Source organism: Clupea harengus, chromosome 16, assembly GCF_900700415.2.
Source record: "Clupea harengus chromosome 16, Ch_v2.0.2, whole genome shotgun sequence".
Taxonomy (NCBI): Eukaryota; Metazoa; Chordata; class Actinopteri; order Clupeiformes; family Clupeidae; genus Clupea; species Clupea harengus.
This window is the reverse complement of record NC_045167.1, coordinates 25,366,642-25,392,161: the sequence shown is the minus strand read 5'-3', so window position 1 is coordinate 25,392,161 and position 25,520 is coordinate 25,366,642. Positions and strand designations below refer to the sequence as shown.

General features: G+C 40.7%; 4 gene segments (V, D, J or C); all 4 read left to right on the top strand.

Annotated features, from left to right (window-relative positions):
• LOC116224110 overlaps window positions 1–19,728 on the top strand; it is a 31,419-nt gene extending 11,691 nt beyond the window's left edge. Inside the window, exon 5 of the V gene segment in view lies at window positions 19,668–19,728.
• Window positions 4,000–4,484, top strand: LOC122128508. The segment is given in 2 exon segments: window positions 4,000–4,048; window positions 4,147–4,484. Coding segments are annotated over 2 exon segments (387 nt in total).
• Window positions 8,540–19,676, top strand: LOC105895783. The segment is given in 4 exon segments: window positions 8,540–8,588; window positions 8,695–9,019; window positions 16,452–16,489; window positions 19,304–19,676. Coding segments are annotated over 4 exon segments (714 nt in total).
• The window catches only part of LOC105893723, a 137,596-nt gene continuing 124,993 nt past the window's right edge, over window positions 12,918–25,520 (top strand). The window contains 2 exon segments of the V gene segment in view: window positions 12,918–13,068; window positions 13,174–13,476. Coding sequence covers window positions 13,020–13,068; window positions 13,174–13,476 — 352 coding nt within the window.

The window sequence follows — 25,520 nt, the reverse complement described above, 5'->3', positions numbered from 1 at the left end:
GGTGCAGCGAGGGAATCCCAACGATCCAGGAGCTGCTCGAATTGTCCCAACAGCAGGTTCAGGAACTTCAGGGAACTTCTCCCTTGCTCCTCTATTTCCCTTGTCACGAGGCAGAGAGAGGAGGCTTGTTTGCTCAAACTGCATCTGAGCACTGAGTCTGAGTCGGCTGAGTCCATCCTTGGTGTCGTCGTACTGTTACGAATGGTGGGTGTTGTGAAGGACTCAATTGCACGGCTCAGCACAGGGGTAGATTCAGAAGAATAAACGTTTACTAGCAGGTTTCGGTACACAGGTAAGCAGTCCAAAAGTAGGCAAACAAATCCAAACAGGGAATAGGCAGGAGAATAGTTGTAGGGCAGGCAGAGGTCAGAAGCACGAGTAATCACTTGAACAAGGCGAAAGCGCTAAACGCTAGGAACACGAGGAGCAGTGGAAAGACAAGGAACATACCATGAAACATACTTTACGACGACACAACGAGGAACAAGAAAACAAGGACTATATATACACACAGGCAACAGATAACGAGGGACAGGTGAGAACAATCAAGGCGGGGCAGACAAGGACACAGGTGGACTAAACAAGGGGAATTAACAGGACACAGGTGAAACCAATGACACACACAACCCGGGAGATTGGGAACAGGTGAGGGGTGGAGACACGGACAACAACAAGAGGGCACATGGCACAGACAAACAAACACAGGGAAAGCACATGGTGGGAACAAGGAAGCACGAGGACTAGACACGGGAACAAACATGCGACCACACAAGGGAGACAAACACAGAAATTAGACACGGACAGAACACAGACCTTACAGTGTCAGAGTTATGAGGCTGATAAATGATGAGACTTTTACAGATTTAACTAATAATTAAAGGAGTTAACCAATTACCTGCATTATGTACCATTGAAACACAATTAAAAATAAAGGAATATTGATGTTTTAAAATCCTTCCAAGCTCTCTATCTCTATAATCACTCTTGAGCTCAAAGAGACTGTATGTAATGTCCCGTAATGTAAATCCCTTGAGAACACTTGAACATCTGGCGATAGCGCTGCTCTATTCTGGGACTAGCAGACCCACTCAGGCCTGGCAATGCAAATAGAAGTTTCCCCCACAGAGAGCTCTGTTTCCTGGGTTACACCTACAGCCAGAAACTGCAATGAGACAGCTGTGCTCAGTTACACTGCTTTACTTTCACTCAGGACAACTCAGGTATTCTGAGACATGGCATTGCATGACAAGGCTCTAAACTATATTTAGCTTCATTCACACATGAAGGTACCACCAGACCATCACAAAAAATCCCCCCCCAAAAATGTATTAACAGACACACAGACAGACAGACCAACACACACACCCACAAATACACAGCACCATACCCTCTTCTAGCTAGTAGCACCTCCTACTGGTGGAGAATGTTACTGAGATTTGCTGAACATAATGACACACTGCTACTCTCATAGAGATACAAACATATTTAATCATCATGAACATGAGGACACACTGCTACTCTCATAGAGATACAAACATATTTAATCATCATGAACATGAGGACACACTGTTACTCTCATAGAGATACAAACATATTTAATCATCATCATGAACATGAGGACACACTGCTACTCTCATAGAGATTCAAACATATTTAGTCATCATGGAGATCAAGAAATGGTAGCTCATTTAATTAACGATCATGTAAAAGGCCTTTTAGTTAAGTAATACTAATATAATCATCATAACTGAAGCCGTATTTACACATTTACAGTACACACACAATTAAAAACATACAAACAGAGTATTCAAATTCACATATGGATTTCCCTCTTCATTTCTTAATGACATGACATGGTCCTACACCCCAAACGAGTCTGACAGCCATGAAGCTTAAATAAATAGGTCCAGCTGAATCAGCTGAATCATTTACATCAATGTGTCACTTTGATTGAGTCACAGTTCTAGTTTTGGGGGATTATTCATCATCCTATGGATTCAGCACGTAATCAGTAAAATATTGCAAATAAATTGAATTTCCTAAAGTTTGTTGATAATATATATTACAAAATAATAAATATTCACACCCATAATGAAAATGACTCTGGAACAAATGTGCACCTTCTCTTCTGTGGATGTGTGAGACCTGTGGCCCACAGCCGTGAGGATATCCTTTATCACCCCCACTCACTCGTGTCATACTGCTGTAGTGTAAGATCCTGGGAAGATCAACACTGATCAGGGCCAGATGAAGGCCAGGCCATATTAGAAGATCAACACTGATCAGGGCCAGATGAAGGCCAGGCCATATTAGAAGATCAACACTGATCAGGGCCAGATGAAGGCCAGGCCATATTAGAAGCCTGTCGGTCATCTGAACCTGAGTCCATCAGAGTCTCTCATCACAAAGCCAGTAAGGAGCTGCTCTCATCCAGAAGCACAGGTACTGCATCGTCATCTGTAAAAACAATCAAGGAAAATGCATTTACAACAATATTAACAACAATTTGTTGCAACAGTGTTTTGGATAATAATAAAGTAATTGTCATAATAAAAATGTAATTGTGATTTTGTATTTACAATTTATGTTTACACTTAGTGCATTCAGTGCAATCTTTATTTCATATTTCATATAGAGCTAAATGAGTCCACCTGACATCTAGTGAAAATTTTCCTCTTTAGGATTCTCTGTCCACTGAGGGTGAGAAAATCACCTGGTTTGTACATGGGATTGTTAGAACACCACCTTGCCAAAATATCAAGAGACTTAAATTCCCTTTTAATTATATAATGTATATATAACACCATTAATAACAACAGACACTGTGTCAAAGCGCTTTACCGAGCTCTGTTTAGAGCCACTGTACTTTACAGAGCCCAAGACCTGATCAATAATCTATCAATCAATCTATCCATTTCATAGAAAAATATTCTCCAACCAATCACATCTATGCCCCTAATGCAGGCCGTGAAAGTGCCTTTGTTGCAGGTGACATTATATGCAACATCAGAACTTTAGTGCAGTGTGTTTTGTCCACCACTAGAGGGGAATGTTGGACTAGGAGAGAGAGACAGATTCTGTAACTTGCCATCTGGGGCTATCTGGAGACAAGCTGACGGATGCCCCACTGCATCAGCTATCTGTAGTTTCCCTGCCGATAGACATCCTGATTCACGTATGTGTTGCGGTGTTGCTGATCGCCATCCTGGGGATCTCAGAAAGAGACACGCTTGAGCACTGGACTCGGAATACTGTGTGTGATGTCACCAGTTAGTCTGCCATACTGAGGTCTTGGCATGAGTCTGACTAATCTGTATAACGATCCGGTGAGAACCTGGAGTAGTAGTAGTGGTCTCTGGTTCATCTGATTTGTACATGAGATTATTAGAACACCACCTTGCCAAAATATCAAGAGTCTTCAATTCACTTTTATTTATTTAATGTATATATAACACCATTAATAACAGACACTGTCTCAAAGCGCTTTACAGAGCCCAAGACCTGTTCAATAATCTATCAATCAATCTACCAATTTAGATATTTTCCTACCGCTCACATCTACATCTATGTGTGTGTACATACTAATCATAACTGTCCCCTAACGGTTTGTTTCATGACTGGATGAACACAGAAACACTTTTGTCAGATGTGAATCTCCTGAATTATAAAATCAAACTGACAATAATAATTCAACAATAATTAATTTATTATCAAGTGTAATGTGGACACTGTGTTTGACACCCCTGGTTTACATGACACGAGTAGCTTTGTACGAATTAATGCTGCTTCATCATTTCTAACCGCTAAGAGATCAAAGGACACATATTAGATCTGAATGTTAACACAGCAGTCTGTTTCACTCAGGAAAATCATTTACATAGGCTACATGTGTCAGTTTGCATGAGTGGTCACAGTTCTAGTCTTGGGGGGATTATTTATAGCCCTGTGAGTTCACCACTTCATGGGTAAGAGCTGATTCTCATAGTGGAGAACTCAACAATGACTTTCATCTTCATGTTCCTCTGGACACTTGTCCTCTGCTTTCAAAGTAAGCTTCTTTTTTATAATTCATACTATTTAAAAAAAAAATAGAAATGCTTACTTGAGGTTAAATATTTCTCTGAATCCTTTCTGTTTTCTGAACAGAGTCATATGGACAGGTCACTGTGACTCAGACTCCTGCAGTGAAAGCTGTTCAACAGGGAGGATCAGTCACTCTCAATTGTAAAACCAGCAGTGATGTGTATGGTGCAGGGCCATCAAACCCTTTCTTATTCTGGTACCAACAGAAACCTGGAGCAGCTCCTAAACTCATGATCTATTATGCCAACCGACTTCAGTCTGGGACTCCATCCAGATTCAGTGGCAGTGGAACTCACAGTGACTTCACTCTGACCATCAGTAATGTCCAGGCTGAGGATGCAGGAGTTTACTACTGTCAGAGTGCACACTATATAAGCAGTAAAAGTGTGTTCACACAGTGATTTAGCGCCGTACAAAAACCCCTCAGTCAGGCTCCACATGACTGCACTCTGCTGCTGGAGCTCACTGCAGGTGCTGAAGGGTGTGATACACAGTAACTACACAAGTGGTCTGGAAGTCATTATTCACACCCTTGCTTATATCAGTTTGTAGTTATGACAGATGACAGATCGTTTTGCTTTGATAATTCCAATGGCTTGGGTTCTGTGGGAACAGAGAGCTTGACTGCATCTTACTGCAGGGGACTGTGGATGTGTGTGTGTGTGCTTGGGACTGGGGATATGTTAGAGCTGCCACTGCTGTAGTAGGTCTATAGTGTGAGACAGTGTGTGTGTGTGTGTGTGTGTGTGTGTGTGTGTGTGTGTGTGTGTGTGTGTGTGTGTGTGTGTGTGTGTGTGCATGGGACTGTGGATATGTTCAAGTTGCCACTGCAACCATCTCTACCATTCATGGTGTGATGCAGGAGATGGCCCAAGCCAGAATTAAGATGGTGCTGTGGAAATCTACATTCCTGTCAGATTTAAGATGGTGCTGTGGAAATCTACATTCCTGTCAGAATTAAGATGGAGCTGTGGAAATCTACATTCCTGTCAGATTTAAGATGGAGCTGGTGGAAATTCATATTCTGGATAGATGTAAGATTGCATTCAATAATCAAATGACCCACAGTATCACCAAACACTAAATGCCCAATTGTTTAGATGTTAGTTTATGTAATGGCCTGACACAGGAGGAACTATATGAATGGAGAATGCAAGCACAGTTCATCAGTACAATAAACGGTACATTTAAATGTTACAAGAATCAGTCAATCTGAATAAGGTCAAATACAATCAGTCCAACTTTAAATAAGATGAAGATTGAATAAATAGATTGGATGCCAATTAGATCAAACATACTTGAATGACTAAATTAACCTGATTGCATGAGATGAAAATACCATAAAACCAAACCTGAGAGGAAGAGATGGCATGACAGAGACACAGATAGACAGATAGAGAAGAGACTGGAAAAGCAAGAAGCACAGAGAGAGAGAAGAAGGGAGTGAACTTTCTAAAATGACTAGTTTCATACCTGAACACCAATGCAATGCATTTGCCACAAGCCGATACCTTAAGGCCACAATCTGCCCCAATGCCTAAGAGCATTCTCTCCCAAACAGTCCTTTGATTGGTCCTCTGGAGATGCTGAGGCGAACGCAGCAGAGCAAACAGCACACTTCCAGTTCACATCTCTTCTCCCCAAAAGCACCAACCCTAAATGACCTTCCCACTGGGTAGGGTAGTATAGGTTTAATAGGTTAGCATAGTTTATTATATGTGTATTATATGTTATATGTATATATGTTAGTATTATATGTATAGGTTGTTGTATGTTTTAGCACTGTATTGTATATTTATCTTGTATATTTAGTAAGGTTATTTAGGTTATTATATGTTTATTACGTGTAAATTATGTTCAGAGTACTTGTGCAGAGTGTATGTCATGTTACAGTGGGGAAAATAAGTATTTGAACCCCTGCCGATTTCGTAAGTTTGGCCACTTGCAAAGAAATGTGTGATCTATAATTGTAATAGTAGGTGTATTTTAACAGTGAGAAACAGAATATCAAAAAAAAAATCCAGAAAACTGCATTTTGTAACATTTATGACTTAATTTGCATTTGATGCAGAAAATAAGTATTTGAACCCCTAGCAAAACATGACTTAGTACTTGGTGGAATAACCCTTGTTGGCAAGCACAGACGTCAGAGTTTTCTTGTAGTTGGTCACCAGGTTTACACACATCTCAGGAGGGATTTTGGTCCACTCCTCTCCTCTTTCCTCTTTCCTCTCCAAATCCTTAAGGTTGCGTTTTCAATGGGAGGGAATGAGGGAATGAGATTCAAGCCCAATATTCCACGTTACATGGCCCCATCCATAGTCCCCTCGATGCAGTGGAGTCGTCCTGTACCCTTGGCAGAGAAACAGCCCCAAAGCATAATGTTTCCACCTCCATGCTTGACGGTGAGGATGGTGTTCTTGGGGTCATATTTAGCATTCTTCCCCCTCCAAACGCAGCAAGTCGAGTTGATGCCAAAGAGCTTGATTTTGGTCTCATCTGACCACATCCTGTCTCCCAATCCTCCTCAGAATCATTCAAGTGTTCATTGGCAAACTTCAGACGGCCCTGTACATGTGCTTTCTTGAGCAGGTGGACCTTGCGAGTGCTGCAGTAATTCAAACCATTACGGCGTAGTGTGTTGCCAATGGTTTTCTTGGTGACTGTGGTCCCAGCTGCCTTGAGATCATTCACAAGCTCCCCCTGTGTAGTTCTGGGGTTATTCTGCACCTTTCGGATGATCACCGATACCGCACAAGGGGATATCTTGTATGGAGCCCCAGACCTAGAGCGATTGACAGTTGTTTGGTGTTGCTTCCATTTACGAATAATCGCACCAATAGTTGTCTGCTTATCACCAAGCTGCTTGCCGATGGTTTTGTAACCCATTCCAGCCTTGTGCAGGTCTACAATGTTATCTCTGAAGTCCTTGGTCAACTCTTTTTTCTTGCCCATGGTGGTGAGGTTGAAGGTGTGAAGTATGATTCTTTGGACAGGTTTCTTTTATACACATCACCAGTTGAGATCAGGTGTACCTTGTTAGGCCTAATGTAGACTAATCTGTGTGCTTCTTGGGCACATAACTGGTCATTGAGAGCCAGAATTATTGCTGTTTGCTTGGGGGTTCAAATACTTATTTTCTGCATCAAATACAAATAAAGTCATAAATGTTATAAAATGCAGTTTTCTGGATTTGTTTGTTGATATTCTATTTCTCACTGTTAAAATACACCTACCATTACAATTATAGATCACACATTTCTTCGCAAGTGGCCAAACTTGCGAAATCGGCAGGGGTTCAAATACTTATTTTCCCCACTGTATATTATGTTTGCTATGTTATGCTATGGTAGGTTGTTGTGCGGTGCCTTGTCCTAAGAATTTCAGTGCCCAGTCTGACCCTGTGTCATTCTGTGCATCTGACAATAAAAGACTTGTGACTTGTGACAATCTGTGCACCTGATTCCATTGTCGGGAATAACGCATTAAAATCTGTCTACCACTCAAGGAAGAATTGCCATACTGTAGAATGTCAAGGTGATGCCTGGGGTATTTAGAGTACATTGAACGATCCCTGCAGTAATGCCTGTTTAAATCCTCCTCTTTTTTAACTCCATGGGTGTTTAATGAAAGAGAGAAATCCACCTGATGTATATAAGAAATGGTCAGAACACTGTCTGCTTGAAGTGTCTGGACACACTTTTGTCTTTTCAGTATTTATCATAATATATGATCAGTTTTGTATTTTCACTAATTATCATAATTTATGATCAGTTGTGTAAAGAATGGTCTTCTCCTTACAGATCTCAGAACTGTTTCTCAGACCAGGGACCTGAGTTACCATAAGCTGTGGGCCAGTATAACAGAGGAGAGAGAATCTATTGATCTTTCTATCTTGATCTGATGGTTTGAAAAGATTATGGGAAGATAACTGTGTTGGCTTGTACCTGATGTCATTTCTATTTGAACTATTTCTGATGTCCGTCCCAGAACCCAAATCATAATCCACGTGAGAGCTGTGCATGGTGACAGAGCAGTGGTGTGTAATATGATGACACTACTGTAATAATCATGACTGGAAGAACACAGAAACACTTCTGTCAGATGTGAATCTCTTAAATTCCAACATTAAACTGACTAAACAATAATTCAATAATTAATTTATTATCAATTGTAATGTGTACACTGTGTTTGACACCCCTGGTTTACATGACACTAGTAGATTTGTATGAAATAATGCTGCTTCATCATTTCTAACTGCTAAGAGATCAAAGGACACTTATTAGATCTGAATGTTAACACAGCAGTCTGTTTCACTCAGGAAAATCATTTACATACAGTAGATGTGTCAGTTTGCATGAGTGGTCACAGTTCTAGTCTTGGGGGGATTATTTATAGCCCTGTGAGTTCACCACTTCATGGGTAAGAGCTGATTCTCATAGTGGAGAACTCAACAATGACTTTCATCTTCATGTTCCTCTGGACACTTGTCCTCTGCTTTCAGAGTAAGTTTTATTTGATTTGAACCCAGATCTTGTGTGTAAAGTAAAGATACATGAACATATGTGGGAGGTTAAATGTATCTTACTATTTTCCATGTCTTCTCTGCAGTCTCATATGGACAGGTCACTGTGACTCAGACTCCTGCAGTGAAAGCTGTTCAACAGGGAGGATCAGTCACTCTCAACTGTAAAACCAGCAGTGATGTGTATAAGGCAGGGACATCAGCCCCTCGATTAGCCTGGTACCAACAGAAACCTGGAGCAGCTCCTAAACTCCTGATCTATTATGCCACAACACTTCAGTCTGGGACTCCATCCAGATTCAGTGGCAGTGGAACTCACAGTGACTTCACTCTGACCATCAGTAATGTCCAGGCTGAGGATGCAGGAGTTTACTACTGTCAGAGTTTCCACTATATCAACAGTATACATGAGTTCACACAGTGATAAAGCGCCGTACAAAAACCTCCCCCAGTCAGGCTCCACATGACTGATTATCACACCAGAATACACACATCTCTATATCTCTACATCTTTAGTCATACACAGGACAAGAGGGGGTAATAAAGATTATAACAGCAGAACACACACTTGTCTACACACACCATTACCAACTCTTTCTTGGCCAAATACATCAACAAAAATATTATTAAATTCAATTATTATTCTTTCAAGATGGATGGAAAGCACAATACTATATAATATGATTCCCTTATATAATGAAACAAATATACAGTTTATCAGAATAACAAAAAAAAAAATTCAATGGCTGCACATATATGTGTCATATATCTCTCTTACAACACTAACTGCCCCACTGCTGTACTGAAGAGAGTTTACTCCAAATTAAAACAAAAACACTAAAAATACTGTTATATATGTTTATGTTAGTTTCAGTGAAACAACTATCTGTATGGGAGCAGTTTGAATTGTTAAAATATTAAAGAAGACATTTTGTAAATGTTTCTCTGCATGTCTTTCTTTTCTTGCCACCGTGGCCTTGTGCTCTGGAGGGTTCAGACCTTGGGCTCTGTGAAGAGCTTTGAGACAATGTCTATTGGTTATGGAACTAGATGAATTAATAATATTGAATTATTTAATACAATATCACATATACTGTGTACTGTTTATTAGCTGCGTCACGCTGAGCATTTGCCTAGAGGTGATACTTTGCATCAGTGATGGACGCCTCAGTGCCCTATGGGTGTTTATACTGCAGCCTCAGTAGTGCACATGTGTGAGTTCAGGCTGTCTGATCTGAATGTACAACAAGATGCCTTTAGCTCTCATCCTCATCTGGACCCTCTCTCTTTACTGCCAAGGTAGGGCTCAAGTTACTGTCACCACCTGATTTACAGCTGTTTGGAGACACAGAGACAACATGGATTATGGGCATGAATTTATTGGGTTATTAACTGGTTACATAGTGGGTTGTTGACATTATTCCATTTGTGTTTCAGAATGTAAAGGACAGGTCAGTGTGACTCAGACTCCGACAGTGAAAGCTGTCCTTCCAGGGCAAACTGTGTCCGTGACCTGTAAAACCAGCAGGAATGTGGCCACTTATTGTTATCAATCAGGTGATCATTGCCTCAGCTGGTACAAACAGCAGTCTGGAGAGGCTCCCAAACTCCTGATGTATTCTGGTAGATTTCTCCATACTGGGACTCCATCCAGATTCAGTGGCAGTGGAACTCACAGTGACTTCACTCTGACCATCAGTAATGTCCAGGCTGAGGATGCAGGAGTTTACTACTGTCAGAGTTACCATTCTGGTGGTGTGTTCACACAGTGATAAAGCGCCGTACAAAAACCTCCCTCAGTCAGGCTCCACATGACTGCACTCTGCTGCTGGAGCTCACTGCAGGTGGAGAGCAGAGAACAGACGTGAGGGAGGGGGGTGAGAGGGGGAGGGGGGCTGATTGCTGGACTGAAAACATTAACAGTAATAATAATCAGTCAGGTAACTGATGACTGCACTACTGCTGCAGACGTAGAGGAGAAAACAACAGAGGAAAAAGGAACAGAGAGGAGAGGAGAGGAGAGGAGAGGTCAACATTCATTTTAGAATATTATGTGTCAGAAAATGACATGAGAAGTATTAACTGAATGATAGCATCCTGCCTGTGGATACACCTCTGTCATTCACATGAGAACCCCTGCCCATCGCATGCACTCACTATCTGGTCCTACTGAGGTCCACTTGAAGGGAATCTATGTAATGCAGTGCAGTCTATTCAGAGTCGTAAGAGGAGATTAACAGAACCATCTAACAACAGAACTATGAGCAGCACAGGTAATGTGGGGGAGGTATGGTCATTCACATGAGAGCCCCTGCCCATCGCATGGGGTAAAACATCCTTGTTTGTGGAAAACCTTCAGACTTTCTGTGTTTTCATCTCTGACGCTGGACTGGGGTCATGGCCCAGAAGGCCTCAGTTCGGCCCTGGAGTAACAGAAGCAGAATACCGGGGCTAATCACTGGAGTTTATGCCAGAGGGAAAGCCTTGGGCTGGCCCGAAAGAGGCCAACAGTGTCCCTACTGGTCTGGCACTGAGTGTTGAGGTGTTTGAGTTTGAGATGACTGATTACCTGAGAAAACGTATTGGATCAGCCATGACTGCCATGCCACGGTTACACTGTTACAGGACTCTGGAGTTCTTCCCAGCTGCAGCAATGCAGTCATGTGCAGCTGCAAGGCAGAATTCACTCTGACGATGATTAAATCCAGAAGGTGGACATACATGTAGATCTCTGGTGTTTGGCCAGGAGGTCAAAGAGACAGCCATCACACAGGGACACCCAACCTGAGCATTTCACTGTGCAAGCATTAACACTGAATATACACTAAAGCTCCCGTTACTCTTTAACTGTTTTTGATCTTGGTACAACATTACACTTGTTCTCCAAACGGAGAGAAATACTGGAGTTATACCAATACACCTATCCTGGGGAATATCCCAAACCTGTCTTCCAGATAAGGAGACAGAATCTCCATAATGACCATAGCAGGAAGATGGAGAAGGAGACAGGCCCAGTGTCCTCTGGTAAAGTGTGTTGTGTAACAGTCAGGTAGAGGACTGAACAGTGTGTAGTAGGATGAGTGCACCAGGGGAGATGGATGAGAACAAGGGGACCTCAGATGATGAGGAGAACTGGATTGGACATGACCCTGGCATAATATCCTTTCTGCTGTATTTGCTTTTCCACCTTTTACTTTATAATATTCTCTTTCATTTTTAGGCTAATTCAAATCTTACACTAGTATTTAACAGTGGATATGTCATACTGTTTGTTCCCATTATAAAAGTGCAGAAACATGTTTCCTTCAAACATGTAGAGTTGTGCCGTGTAACCTTCTGCTCCTGTGATGCTTCAGCACCTCCTGCAGCAGCAGCAGTGCAGTCATGTGGAGCCTGACTGAGGGAGGTTTTTGTACGGCGCTTTATCACTGTGTGAACACAGCTTTACTGCTTATATAGTGTACACTCTGACAGTAGTAAACTCCTGCATCCTCAGCCTGGACATTACTGATGGTCAGACTAAAGTCACTCCCGGATCCTTCACCAACAAATCGACTTGGAGTTGAACCAAAACGTGTGTTTATGGCATAAATTAAAAGTTTGGGAGCTTCTCCAGTTTTCTGAAGATACCAGGAGACACAGTTTCTACAGCTTGAGAACCAGTCGCTGGTGATGGGGCTGCTGCTTCTGCAGTCCAGTTTGATGGTTTGTCCCACAAGAACAGCTTTCACTGCTGGAGTCTGGGTCACACTGATCTGGCCCCTGCATTCTGAAATATTACAAACATTTCATAGCATCACGGTTTTTTAAAACAAATTGTAAAATTATTTCAAATAATCCATTTCAGTTTGTAAAATAAATTACCTGGAATACAGAACAGGAGTGCCCAGAGGAATTTAATGAGAAAAGTCATTCTTGTCACTGATTGTTCTTCTAAAACAGGCTGGTGTTCAGTGTTCCAGTTCTCCTCTCTCTGAGATATAAAGCTCTCAAGAGCAAAAGGTTCCCACTTTGGTTATGCAAATATGTCCAACCTCCCCAGTTTCTAACTGGCACCTTCTGATCCCCATTCCCTCTGCTCATGAAAAGACATAAAGAAGACTCTTCAGTAGGCCAACAGTCTAAACCTAAATGATGTTAGATTTATCTGGGCTAAAAGCAATAAATGATAGGCTGTTCAATAATCTATCAATCAATCTACCAATTTCATAAAAAGACATCTATGTGTGTGTACATACTAATCATTACTGTAACCCTAACGATCTGTTTCACTCAGGAAAATCATTTACATACAGTAGATGTGTCAGTTTGCATGAGTGGTCACAGTTCTAGTCTTGGGGGGATTATTTATAGCCCTGTGAGTTCACCACTTCATGGGTAAGAGCTGATTCTCATAGTGGAGAACTCAACAATGACTTTCATCTTCATGTTCCTCTGGACACTTGTCCTCTGCTTTCAGAGTAAGTTTTATTTATTTGAACCCAGATCTTGTGTGTAAAGTAAAGATACATGAACATATGTGGGAGGTTAAATATATCTTACTATTCTCCATGTCTTCTCTGCAGTCTCATATGGACAGGTGACTGTGACTCAGACTCCTGCAGTGAAAGCTGTTCAACAGGGAGGATCAGTCACTCTCAACTGTAAAACCAGCAGTAATGTATATGATGCAGGATCATCAACCCCTTACTTATTCTGGTACCAACAGAAACCTGGAGCAGCTCCTAAACTCATAATCCGCTACGTCAAAACACTTCAGTCTGGGACTCCATCCAGATTCAGTGGCAGTGGAACTCACAGTGACTTCACTTTGACCATCAGTAATGTCCAGGCTGAGGATGCAGGAGTTTACTACTGTCAGAGTTACCATTCTGTTAATGTGTTCACACAGTGATAAAGCGCAGTACAAAAACCTCCCTCAGTCAGGCTCCACATGACTGCACTCTGCTGCTGGAGTTCACTGCAGGTGCTGAAGGGTGTGATACCCAGTAACTAGACAAGTGGTCTGGAAGTCATTATTCACATCCCTGCTTATATCAGTTTGTAGTTATTAGGTGAAAATTCATCCTAGTTAGCTCAGGACTCCGGAGCTGCATATAAGGTAATTCATAATACAAGGCACTCGATTACAGTTTTTTCCAATCATTTTAGTTCTTGTACCTATACCATGGATACTTTTCCCAAACACTTAACACAGTGGGCTTTACAGACACACACCTCTGCATATCAGTTCACTTTTGGTGCAAAATGCAGTACAACAACCACACCACAATCAATTCTGCCGTAACTTTAACACATGTTCCCTCTCAGAGTAGAATGACCTAAAAAACACTAACAACTTAAAGCATTGCCAATTGCATCTATACGATGTTGCTGTGTCCTCCAGTTTAGCATAGATAACTCTAGTGTTGCATTAAAAAAAGCGAAAAAACACACACAGACAAACACTTCTTTGGACTACAGTAATAAAGTTTGTAATATGACAGTAAACAAATAATTCTAAAATGCTGCAATATGTTTCATTACAGCCATATGCTAGAATTGCATGTGTTACGGCACTATATAGGCTTACTACATTACAACAAAAAGGCATGAATATGCTACGTATTTACTGCAGTATTTCCAATGCAGTAAATTACATACATCAACACAAGATACAGTCTACCAAAGTACTGTAATACCACTAGAAGTATGCTGATCTATTCTGTCCTCTGCATTTGGTGTCAAACTTTTACATGTTTGAACTTCGCATTTACGGTAACATTCTCCCCTGCATTGCATCTTGGAAATACGTCAATCCAAGCCAAGTATCTGAAGACAGTGTTGATATGTCGGTTTGCCTCTCACAATAGATGTCAAAATTGAGTGTGGCAAATTTACTGTAATTACTGTAAATTGAAGAATTGCATTCTTCAATCACTGTCTTTCACTGATAGCCTATGACTTACATAAAGAGCAGTACAGTAATAGTGGAAACAACTTTTCAGGAACAGTTACATCTATGTTTGCCTTCTATAGACTCTATTACTATTAGAGATGAGTGAGAAGTCTGCTAACCAAAACAAACAAAAAAATCTAAATAAACTTTCTGCTAAATTAAGAATACTGTTTCTTATTTAAGCATATCATTTAATGTGTCTGTCTAAACAAAGCATCTTTCCATCTACAGTGATCTAAATTACTGTAAGTAAGGTTTTGAACTGAAAGTTAACTGTTCTGAACAAAGTATCTAAACATTGGCAAAAAATGCTGTAGTTCCACAGTGTTTTGCTGGTAGTGAACATTGACTGGGACAGGTATCCATGAATTTTGGAAGAAGGTGTCATTGCCAGCATTTGTATCTAAGCATAGGGGCAGGTATCCACAGTTTGGTTCACATGGTCTACTGGTGTGCTCGATGTGTTGTGTTTTTTCGGAATGTGAACATGGTATAGGTACAAGAACTAAAATGATTGGAAAAAACTGTAACAGTGTTTGGAAATGATCTCCATCAGTAGTTATGACAGATGACAGATGGTTTTGCTTTGATAATTCCAGTGGCTTGGGTTCTGTGGGGACAGAGAGCTTGACTGCATCTTAATGCATGGGACAGTGTGTATGTGTGTGTGTGTTTGCATGTGATTGTGGATATATTCGAGCTGCCACTGCTGTAGTAGGTCTATGGTGTGAGACAGTGTGTCTGTGTGTGTGTGTGTGTGTGTGTGTGTGTGTGTGTGTATGTGTGTGTGTGTGTGTGTGTGTGTGTGCATGGGACTGTGGCTATGTTAGAGCTGCCACTGCAACCATCTCTACCATTCATAGTGAGGATGCAGGAGATGGCCCAAGCCAGATTTAAGATGGTGCTGTGGAAATCTACATTCCTGTCAGATTTAAGATGGTGCTGTGGAAATCTACATTCCTGTCAGATTTAAGATGGTGCTGTGGAAATCTACATTCCTGTCAGATTTAAGATGGTGCTGTGGAAATCTACATTCCTGTCAGATTAAAGATGATGAACACCAATGCTATGCATTTGCCACAAGCCGATACCTTAAGGCCACATTCTGCCCCAATGCCTAAGAACATTCTCTCCCAAACAGTTCTTTGATTGGTCCTCTGGAGATGCTGAGGCGAACGCAGCAGAGCAAACAGCACACTTCCAGTTCACATCTCTTCTCCCCAAAAGCACCAACCCTACATGACCTTCCCACTGGGTACACCCCCCCCCCCCCCTGGAACCAATCTCTCATGACCCAGCAGACTAGGACACTGCCATCGGTGCATGAAAACAACATATAAAATACACAATAAGTTCTACATTCATTCTTTTTTATCTTCATTAACCCAAAGCCATAAAACACAAGGTTACAGTATCAACACATTACTTCCTGTAGAGGTGAACCATACTCTTCCCTTATTGCACTAGTGTAGTCATACAATAAGCACCCCTGGACTAGACCTGTGATCTAAACCTGGAGCCAGTTTACTTTTTAATCTTTGCACCTGATTCCACTGTCGGGAATCATGCATTCAAACCTGTCTACCACTGAAGCCAGAATTGCCATGCTGTAGAATGTTTTCTTTTTAATTATTTCAATTCATGAGGCTGTATGTCGTTTGGGCAAACTTAGGCTATTGATGCTGGTTGGCATTTATGAAATATAAAACATTGAAATACATTCTTGTACTTAGGACGATGGAAGAAGTCACAATGTCAGACCTGAAATGAACCATGACAGAATTCGAGATCTGCTAAAACGTATGTTGCCCTAAATGTAACAGTGACTGCATTGCAATGTCAGTCAGAGTCGCTGTACCTTGAAGAGGTTTTTGTACAGCGTCTCTATGAGTCTGTATCACTGTGGTGGACTTTCGGTGGCGGCACAAGACTCGATGTTGGAAGTAAGTAATATCATCTTTGGTCCTATATGAAATATTCTGGTGTACATCTTAACGCTTTGCTAAAATTGCCATCACTTTACCATTTCTTTCTTTTTTCATAATGGCGTGCTATATTAGGCAAATAGGTCACAAACCCGCATGAGTCTGGTTTGGTAATGAAACAAAATAGTAAAAAAAAATTATTTTGTGCATTGTTTATCCGTTTTGACTAATATGATTGGTGGCATAGCTTAGCTGAGCCAATTTTGCCTGGGATATCAGCAGGGGCGTCGTTAGGCCTATTTTAGGGGGGCTGAAGCCCCCCTAAAATGTTCTTCAGCCCCCCCAAATCATTTGGCATTATTGGCTTTAAAAAAATTTTAATAAAAAAAATTAAACTATTGTTTCTCACACGGACAAGTTAATTATAACTCTAACATGCTACTTATATGCGTGCGTTCTGGTTTGTATGTTTACTCCCCCTTCAAATTATACTCCAATAGCCTTTCATCATACTTTACGATATAAACCCCGGGCACTAGTACCGTCTCTCGTCAACGACAGCCAGTATTATATACAAGGAGTTCAAAGTAAATTATGCACGGAGTGAAATTGTAAGTACAAGAAGTTATAGAATGTGGCTATCTGTAGTTGTTAACGAGTGTTACCTGCTTTAGGTTTACTTGATATGAGGCAAATGAAAGCGAATATTGTAGTGGGCTATGTTAAAACTAAGCTATCTTGCTACTTTGTTAGAAACTGTCACCAGTTAGCAAGAGTGTGAACGAGCGAATTCGAAATACAAGAAATAACTATCTCTCTATTCTTTGCATTGATATATCTCTCTAGTATTTCAAAACAATATTATCAGTCCCTATAGAATGTTGTTATTTATAATCAGTTAATTCTAGTGAAAACTAAATGTCATAGTGTCCCTCATAACGCTATTGTACCGGTATATCATCCAATTCATTGACCAGATGGATATAAGAACATTCTTTAGGAGAGGTGGTAGCTCCGCCCAGTCAGATGAGAGAGAGAAGCAGGAGATTGACAGGGCTGAAGGAGCCGGTGTGATGGAGGTTAGTGGTCTACAAGTCTAGAAGGAAATGAGTGGAGTTTTTTTAATTTTCTTCTACTGTGGTAGAAATGTATAGGCATTTGTTGTCAGGCCTAGGCTACTCCAAGGGTTAGCCTAAACTAGATTATTACATGATATTTTTATGCCAAGTCATAAAATTGGCTTCTGGATTTCGATCAGTTAATGTTTCAATGTTTGAACTTATCTTAAAGGGTCATGCAGAAGGAGAGGCTGAGGCAGAGAGTCAGAGAGAGGAAGAGACAGACCAAGCAGCTGCAGCAACTAATGATTTAGGTGAAAAAGACACAGGGCCCAGACAGGTTAAGCTGAAGAGCTACCCACAGGACAGTTTTGGTGCTCAGAACAGGTCATTTCACCACAGCTGGTATATTTGTGTTGTCAAATTTCACTATGACCCTGTCATTCTGTCTCTTGTGTTATACTGAATGCAAGCAAAACTACAGAGAAAAATCACACTCTTTCTGATTAAACCAATCTATGAACTGTCTGAAACAATGGATATCCGCGGCCCCAAATGGGCCTTAAAAAAAAAAATTGCAGCGCGCAAACATGCCACTCCCCTTGGGGCTAAGCCCCCCCTTTCTTTGAATCCTAGAAACGCCCCTGGATATCAGAAATTAAAGGGATCTTATAGTGCGCATCAGAGGAGGGGTTTTTGTACGGCCACAGATAGTGTTTGTATCACTGTGGTACACGTTTGGAGGCGGCAGTAGACTTGACGTTGGAAGTAAGTAAACAGTCATACATTTGAAATATTTTGTCAGTATGTGTATGTGTTACTAAAAGCCTAATACGTTGCGCTATGAGCAGAGCAGTTTATGACGGCTACCGATATCTCTATGTTTAAACGTTTTCGCATTTTTTGGAACAGTGCAGAACTTGTGCTCTGATCGTAACTGTGTAGTTGTACACTTACTTTTTTCCTTCAAATAGTGAAAATTGTGTATCACAATGTTTTACTCTGCATCCCTTGCATGAGTTCTTAGAAAATAGAAAGGAAGAACAGGCCAAACAGGTTTGTAACTTCGTGTTACTGCTGGTGGTATTGACATTAAAGGTATGAAGGCAATTTGCCATTTTCGATTGAATGTAGTCTCTGTGCTTTGCCCGTAACTGTAAGTTTGACTTGGAACTGTGTATACTGACTCAGAATACACCTGTGCGTGTGTATTTGGGAAACTGGTGATGGGAAGATATTTACTGCCCTACAGGAATTATAACTTCGTGTTACTCTGGTGGTAGGTGCTGCGCGTCAGAAAGTGGGTAATCCGTTTGACCGACACCGACCTAAAACTCTGAAATGTGTCATGATGTTGCACTGACACATTTCTCCGAAATATTCACACCATAGTTATAGCATTTGCGCAGATATATGTCTGTCTATGCGAAGTCTTTTTAGGCTAATCTTTCTAATCATTGAGCTTGTCAGTAGCTTGTTGTCAGTAGCTTCTTCCAGACTATTTAAAAACGTAATAGCTAGTTACAGTGTATCTGTAATGTACCATCATATTGCCTCTGTAATATCTCATTAAAAGTGGTGGTGACATTTTTCAGCCGATGACCTCGTTTATTGCTTTCTATACCTCTTCGCGTTATTTCGCTGGAGGCACCAGTCGCAAACTCATTGTTGTTAACACGCACTGTAATGTACTATCACATTGCATCTGTAATATAATATGTACAACAGACGACCTTATTTATTCCTTCCTGTGCCTCTTCGCTTTATTTCTCAGGTGACACCAGTCCCAAACTCACAGTCCTGCCTCCCCTGCACACCAGCGGGAGTTCAGCCACGTTGATGTGCCTGGCTAACGGAGGCTACCCGTCCGACTGGACGCTGAGCTGGAAGGTAGCAGGGAGCAGCAGGAGCGGGGAGACCAGTCGCTGGGGCCCACAGAAGGACGGCCTGTACAGCTGGAGCAACACCCTGACCCTCCCTCTCCAGGAGTGGACCCAGGGGGTCTCAGTGACCTGCGAGGCAAAGCAGGGCTCCCAGACTGTCACTGAGATTCTGAAGAAATCAGACTGCTCCTAGTGTCCCCTTTCAAATGTCTGTCATTAGCCTGATTGAAAGTGTATTTGATAAAGACTCTTCATCTCTGATAGGGACTCTCTCTTATTTCTGTTAGTGTACAGCACTGAGTCACTGTCTTTCCCTCCCTTTCCACCTCTTTTACAGCATTTGGGAATCTGAAGTGCTTGTTACTTTGACCATTTCACGTGTTTTTACCAATTATTAATAAAGGAGTTTGATTAAATTCATCAGAGACTTGATTTTGTATTTTGTATGTCTTAAGTTCAAGGCATATTTCCAGATTGATGATTGTTGCACCAAATGAAGACAGTTAAAGTCACTTAACTAATAATGTTGAAATGTTAATCAAATTGAATGATAATAGATGTAATTTGACTTCCCTTTGTCATTAAAACCATAGAGGGCTTATTATGTAGCCAGTAAAAACATTAACAGGTAATTTATGATGCCTTGATGAGATCATCTTGTCTAAAAGAAAAAATGAGTAAGTAAATAAGTTATGAAGGTGTTGAGTAATGAGACTTTTACAGATTTAATAAATAATTAATAAAGGATTTAACCAATAACCAGCATTTTTTTTACCATAGAAACTAAATATATATAGGAATATATATAGAACAATTTAATAAGAAGCCTAAATGTTAAAAATCCTTCCAAGCTCTCTAACTCTATAATCACTCTTGAGCTCAAAGAGACTGCATGTAATGTCCCGTAATGTAAATCCCTTGACAACACTTGAACATCTGGCGATAGCGCTGCTCTATTCTGGGACTAGCAGACCCACTCAGGCCTGCCAATGCAAATAGAAGTTTCCCCCACAGAGAGCTCTGTTTCCTGGGTTACACCTACAGCCAGAAATTGCACTGACACAGCTGTGCTCAGTTACACTGCTTTACTTTCACTCAGGTCAACTCAGGTATTCTGAGACATGGCATTGCATGACGAGGCTCTAAACTATACTTAGCTTCATTCACACATGAAGGTACCACCAGACCATCACAAAAAATCCCCCCTAAAAAATGTCTTAACAGACACACAGACAGACAGACAGACCAACACACACACAAACAAATACACAGCACCATACCCTCTTCAAGCTAGTAGCACCTCCTACTTGTGGAGAATGTTACATGGCATTGCATGACGAGGCTCTAAAACTATATTTAGCTTCATTCACACATGAAGGTACCACCAGACTATCACCAACAAATTAATTTGTGGTTGCGCGCATACTTGGGTATTCTGAGACATGGCACTGCATGACGTAGCTCTAAACTGTATTTTAGTGTCAGTAATTTATGCTACCGCTAGACTATCACCAACAAATCAAAATGATCCCACCCCACCCTATCCATCACCTGTTCCCGTTACTCCCGTCAGGGAAAAGGTTCAGATTCACCGAAGTACGCACCTCCAGAATGGCAAAGAGCTTCCAATCCAATCCACATCCAATAAGGCTTCTCAACAGCTCACCCAACCGCCCCGCCCCAACACTCACACACTAATATGACTTTATGGAATCATGGACTGCACTCTAACACTGTTTTAATTGCTATTAATTACTATTTAGCCATGGCAGTTAGTGTACACAGCACAGCAAGTTATTTAGCTGCCTGGTGCTGCCTTGTCTGTCTCGTTGTTTTTGTGACAATGACAATAAAGTACTTTGAACTTTGAACACACCTTCTTCTGAAGGTGACCACCTCCCCCTACTGGTGGTGATAGTATATCACAGCTTCACAGCTTGAAGATACATACATTATGTGTGGTTGTGGCTTTACCCTGTGTGTGTGTGTGTGTGTGTGTGTGTGTGTGTGTGTGTGTGTGTGTGTGTGTGTGTGTGTGTGTGTGTGTGTGTGTGTGTGTGTGTGTGTGCACCTTTCTGTCAGCAGAAAACGTAGAGAATAAATAGTTATTTTCCAAATAAATTCACCTGTTAACATCTTGTTGAAACACATTTGAGAGGCTATGGTAGCCCAAAGTAATTCAGATGCAGTGAACACGAGTGTGAAATCAGTTTATTTTATCAGTTGATTTCATCAGTTTATTGGAGTACTTACATCCAGAGGCAGCATGTTTGCACACCCCTCTAGCTTTCTCATCTGCACTGACACACATACCTGCACAGTACACTGTGTTCACATTGTCTGTATATAGCATGTGTGTCTGTGTGTTTGCATCTGTGTGTAGTGTGTATTGTGTATTGTTTGTAGTGTGTATTGTGTATTATCTGTGTGTATTGTGTATTATCTGTGTGTAGTGTGTATTGTGTATTATCTGTGTGTATTGTCTGTATACAATCTATGTTGTGTATCTCTTTGCTTGAGAGTTACCAACGACCGGAATTCCTTGTATGAGTCGTCATAAGTGGCCAAGTTATTAAGAACATTGTTGGTCTCATTTCATAGTTCTTCATTCTGTGGGTATCCTTAGGCCTTTGTGTAGTAGACCTAAAAACGACGAACCCTAAGATGACAGAAAGCGCACATTTACCTACAACACTTCTCTTATCAAGTGTCACTTCTGAGCCAACTGTGTTAAGTGTTGTGAAAAACATGAACTTGGTGTTGAGACATCAGTGCATTGGTGGATGAACTGCTTAGTACTACCAGAGCAGGGGCGTCCCTCTCTACCTTCAAGAAGCTTTTGAAGACCCAACTCTTCAGAGAGCACCTCCCTTCCTAACTGGCACCTTGATTAGCGCTTAACTTGCACTTCAGCGGTTACATTCCTGCACTTCTTTTTCCTTTCTAGGTCGTTTTTCTAATTCTTATGTAAAGTAGTATTTATTGTTACACCATGTTTTTTATTGCTCTTAGCTTGACTGTTCTCTCCCTTGTACGTCGCTTTGGACAAAAGCGTCTGCTAAATGACTAAATGTAAATGTAAGTTTAAAATGAGTCCCTTTTATGTTCTTTCCTTTTTTCCCTTTCTTATTGGTTTTGACGCTGAGAAACAGAAACAAATGATTCACTTTTCTATCATGTTAAGTTCTAGTAGTAATGAATGACTGAAATATGAAGTATGGTGCATTTTGAGTGAAAGTCTTTTTCTTACAGTTTCCACCTTCAAGACAAAGAGGAATCACATTCCACTGATTATGTAATTCAATAAATGTGATTATCCAAACAGTAAGTCAAGTCAGGAAAAACATTTTTCAGTTACAAATGTAGTACTAATTTAGTTTTTGCTGTGCGTGTCCTAAGAGACACATATTATGTCTTGACAGACATTTTCTCTTGTTACCCAGTCAGTTGCACCGGAAGTTTATTTGCAATGCCTTTTAACCTGATGGCGGTCTGTGCTTTTGCTATTTTAAAGTAATATATCCCCCATTTAATTACTTTTTTTTCTTGTTTCTGAAAGCCATAATGCCCCATTTTAAAGTCATGATTAAGAGAGACTGGGTCAGAGGCAGGTGGCTGCCATGAGAGCACTGAATGATGACTGGTTTAATATCTGACCAGGTCAAACGTTAACAATCAATCAGTGTCAGTTTTTCAACAGTAGGGGGAGCTCTAGCATTCATTGTTTCAAATCAGTGAGGTTTGCTTGAGTGTATTCCTCAATATCAGTCTTGCATTCTAGTACTTCACTAAATATCAGTGGTAGAGCAGTTTTTAATGTGTGTGAGGCATCCAACCACACAGTCAACCACATATTGAGTCCCTGTGTTCAAACTGAGGAGCTGTGTGTCGGTGAAAAATAAAAACCTGACTTAAATGCGTCAGGCATGGGCGGCAGAGTTTTTTTTTAATTGTGAGATCTCAAAGTTCAAGTCCATTTATTGACCAGTGATTCTAAATCAGACACCATTATGAGCTCACCTGCAGCTGTGTCTCTGGACCTGCAGGAACAGACACTCCACATCAGAGACACAAATAAGAATATTTAATATATGAACATATAGAGGCTCATAGAGAATATTTAATATATGAACATATAGAGGCTCATAGAGGCTTTTGGAGGAGTCTCACTACAACAAACCAATGGACATGTTCTAGATGGGCTTTCACTAGTTTAAAACTATATTTAATTCATAATAGAATAAAACAGCAAAATTGAAATGTGAAACACTGTTGATCTTAATGCTGTCCTCTTAATCTTAAACAGCTTTGATGAAATCAATAATTAAAATGAGACGATCCCGTGGAAGCATTTCTAAAGCCTAACTGGTTTTTCAGTTTAACTATAAATCGTTAATATGTTGACATGGCTGTACATTTGTCTTTCTTACACAAATTTTTAAAGAATTAGAAATTAAAAAATATCATGACACTCCATTCTGCTGACCAAGAAAAGCCAGATAATATTAAATGCATGAACACATAGAGGCTTTGAGACACTTCTGACTCTGACATGAGTCTCTTGTTTATTAACGGCAAACAAATAAACACATTTAAGACAGGCTTTGACTACTTTCACACTTTTTGTGGTCTGCATTTCTAATCCAATACAATTTTTGTCAAATCCTCTAGCAGTCTGTTCTGGGTGTGTGTGTGTGTGTGTGTGTGTGTGTGTGTGTGCTCAAAAAAAAAAAAAACTCTGGTGTTCTTAAACAGTCCTGGCTCTGTAAATGGGAAACAAACATTGTGGCTCAGACAGTACTCCATAGAGTATTCAAGCCAATCAACATGTTGCTTGAGAGAACATGGAAGGTAGGGGTATAATCTGATTGGCTGTTGAGCTCAAGCATCAACAACTTGTCGCCTGAATCGTGGACTCTGCCTTTACATCAAAATAGATCTTAAATAGAACAGCAAAGTTGATATTGTGTCACTGCTGAAGCTGTGAGATTTTCTCTCTTCTCCGTTGGTGAATTAATGAATGTTGAGTCCATACAATTGAATGCAGAAGGGCCTCACTCTTCAAGATGGCTGACAATCACCAGTGAGAACCATAGAGAACATTACAGTTCACTAGAGGAGTTCATTTATGGCTCAGGTTGGGTATGTCTAACAATAAGAACATTATTTGTGAAATATGATTGTGCCTTTAAAGAAAACAGTATAAATCGAGTATACGCACTATGCTTTAAGGATGAATACAGTATTATTATAGTATATGCACTATGCCTTAAGAATGAATAAAGTATGATTATAGTATATGCACTATGTAAGTTTGTGGTCTGGAACAGAACACCCAGAGAAATGTAAGAAAAGCTTTCACAACACGACCTTGCCTATGTGCCTATTGCCTATTGTAGTGCCAAAAGACATTGGGCAGTTAGCATAGGATGCTGGTTTTAAACCCCAAAGAATCCTTACTGTTGCAAAACTTTCTGGGGCATGCAGAATAACCCTTTCAGCTCAAAGATGGCGGTGGCAACATTGGGGATTGAAAGATTGATTCTTTGTGAGTCAGATAGCTTTGTGCAGGGGCATTGTTAGCATGACATGGATTTCAGACAAAACAATTCAGTGAAAATATTTACTTGAATAGTTGGGGGGAGGGAGATCAATCATGCCTGAAGGTTTGCAACACTGAGAATCATTCAAACACACACTACCTCAGTTTTTGTGGTAGTATGTACAATGCGTACAGGCCTAACCACAGGTGTGGTGTGATTCAGGTATTGAACCTGTTTAACCAGATAGCACAGTAGATAAATATCAGGGAGTAAACCAGTATCATTCAATCACACTACCTCAGTTGTTGTGGTAAGATGTACAATGCGTACAAGCCTGACCGCAGGTGTGGTGCGATGCAGGTTTTTATTTGTGATACCTGTTCAACCAGATAGCACAGTAGATAAATATCAGGGAGGAACCCAGTGTCATTATTTAGCTTCACTGGGTTTCGCAAAGAGCTTGAGACACAAACACATTCAACAGTCAAACAGTAAGTTTGTGTTATAATACCATAAATGCAACTGGTGGTGGGTCTATAATTCATCTTCTTCATCTGAGTTGATC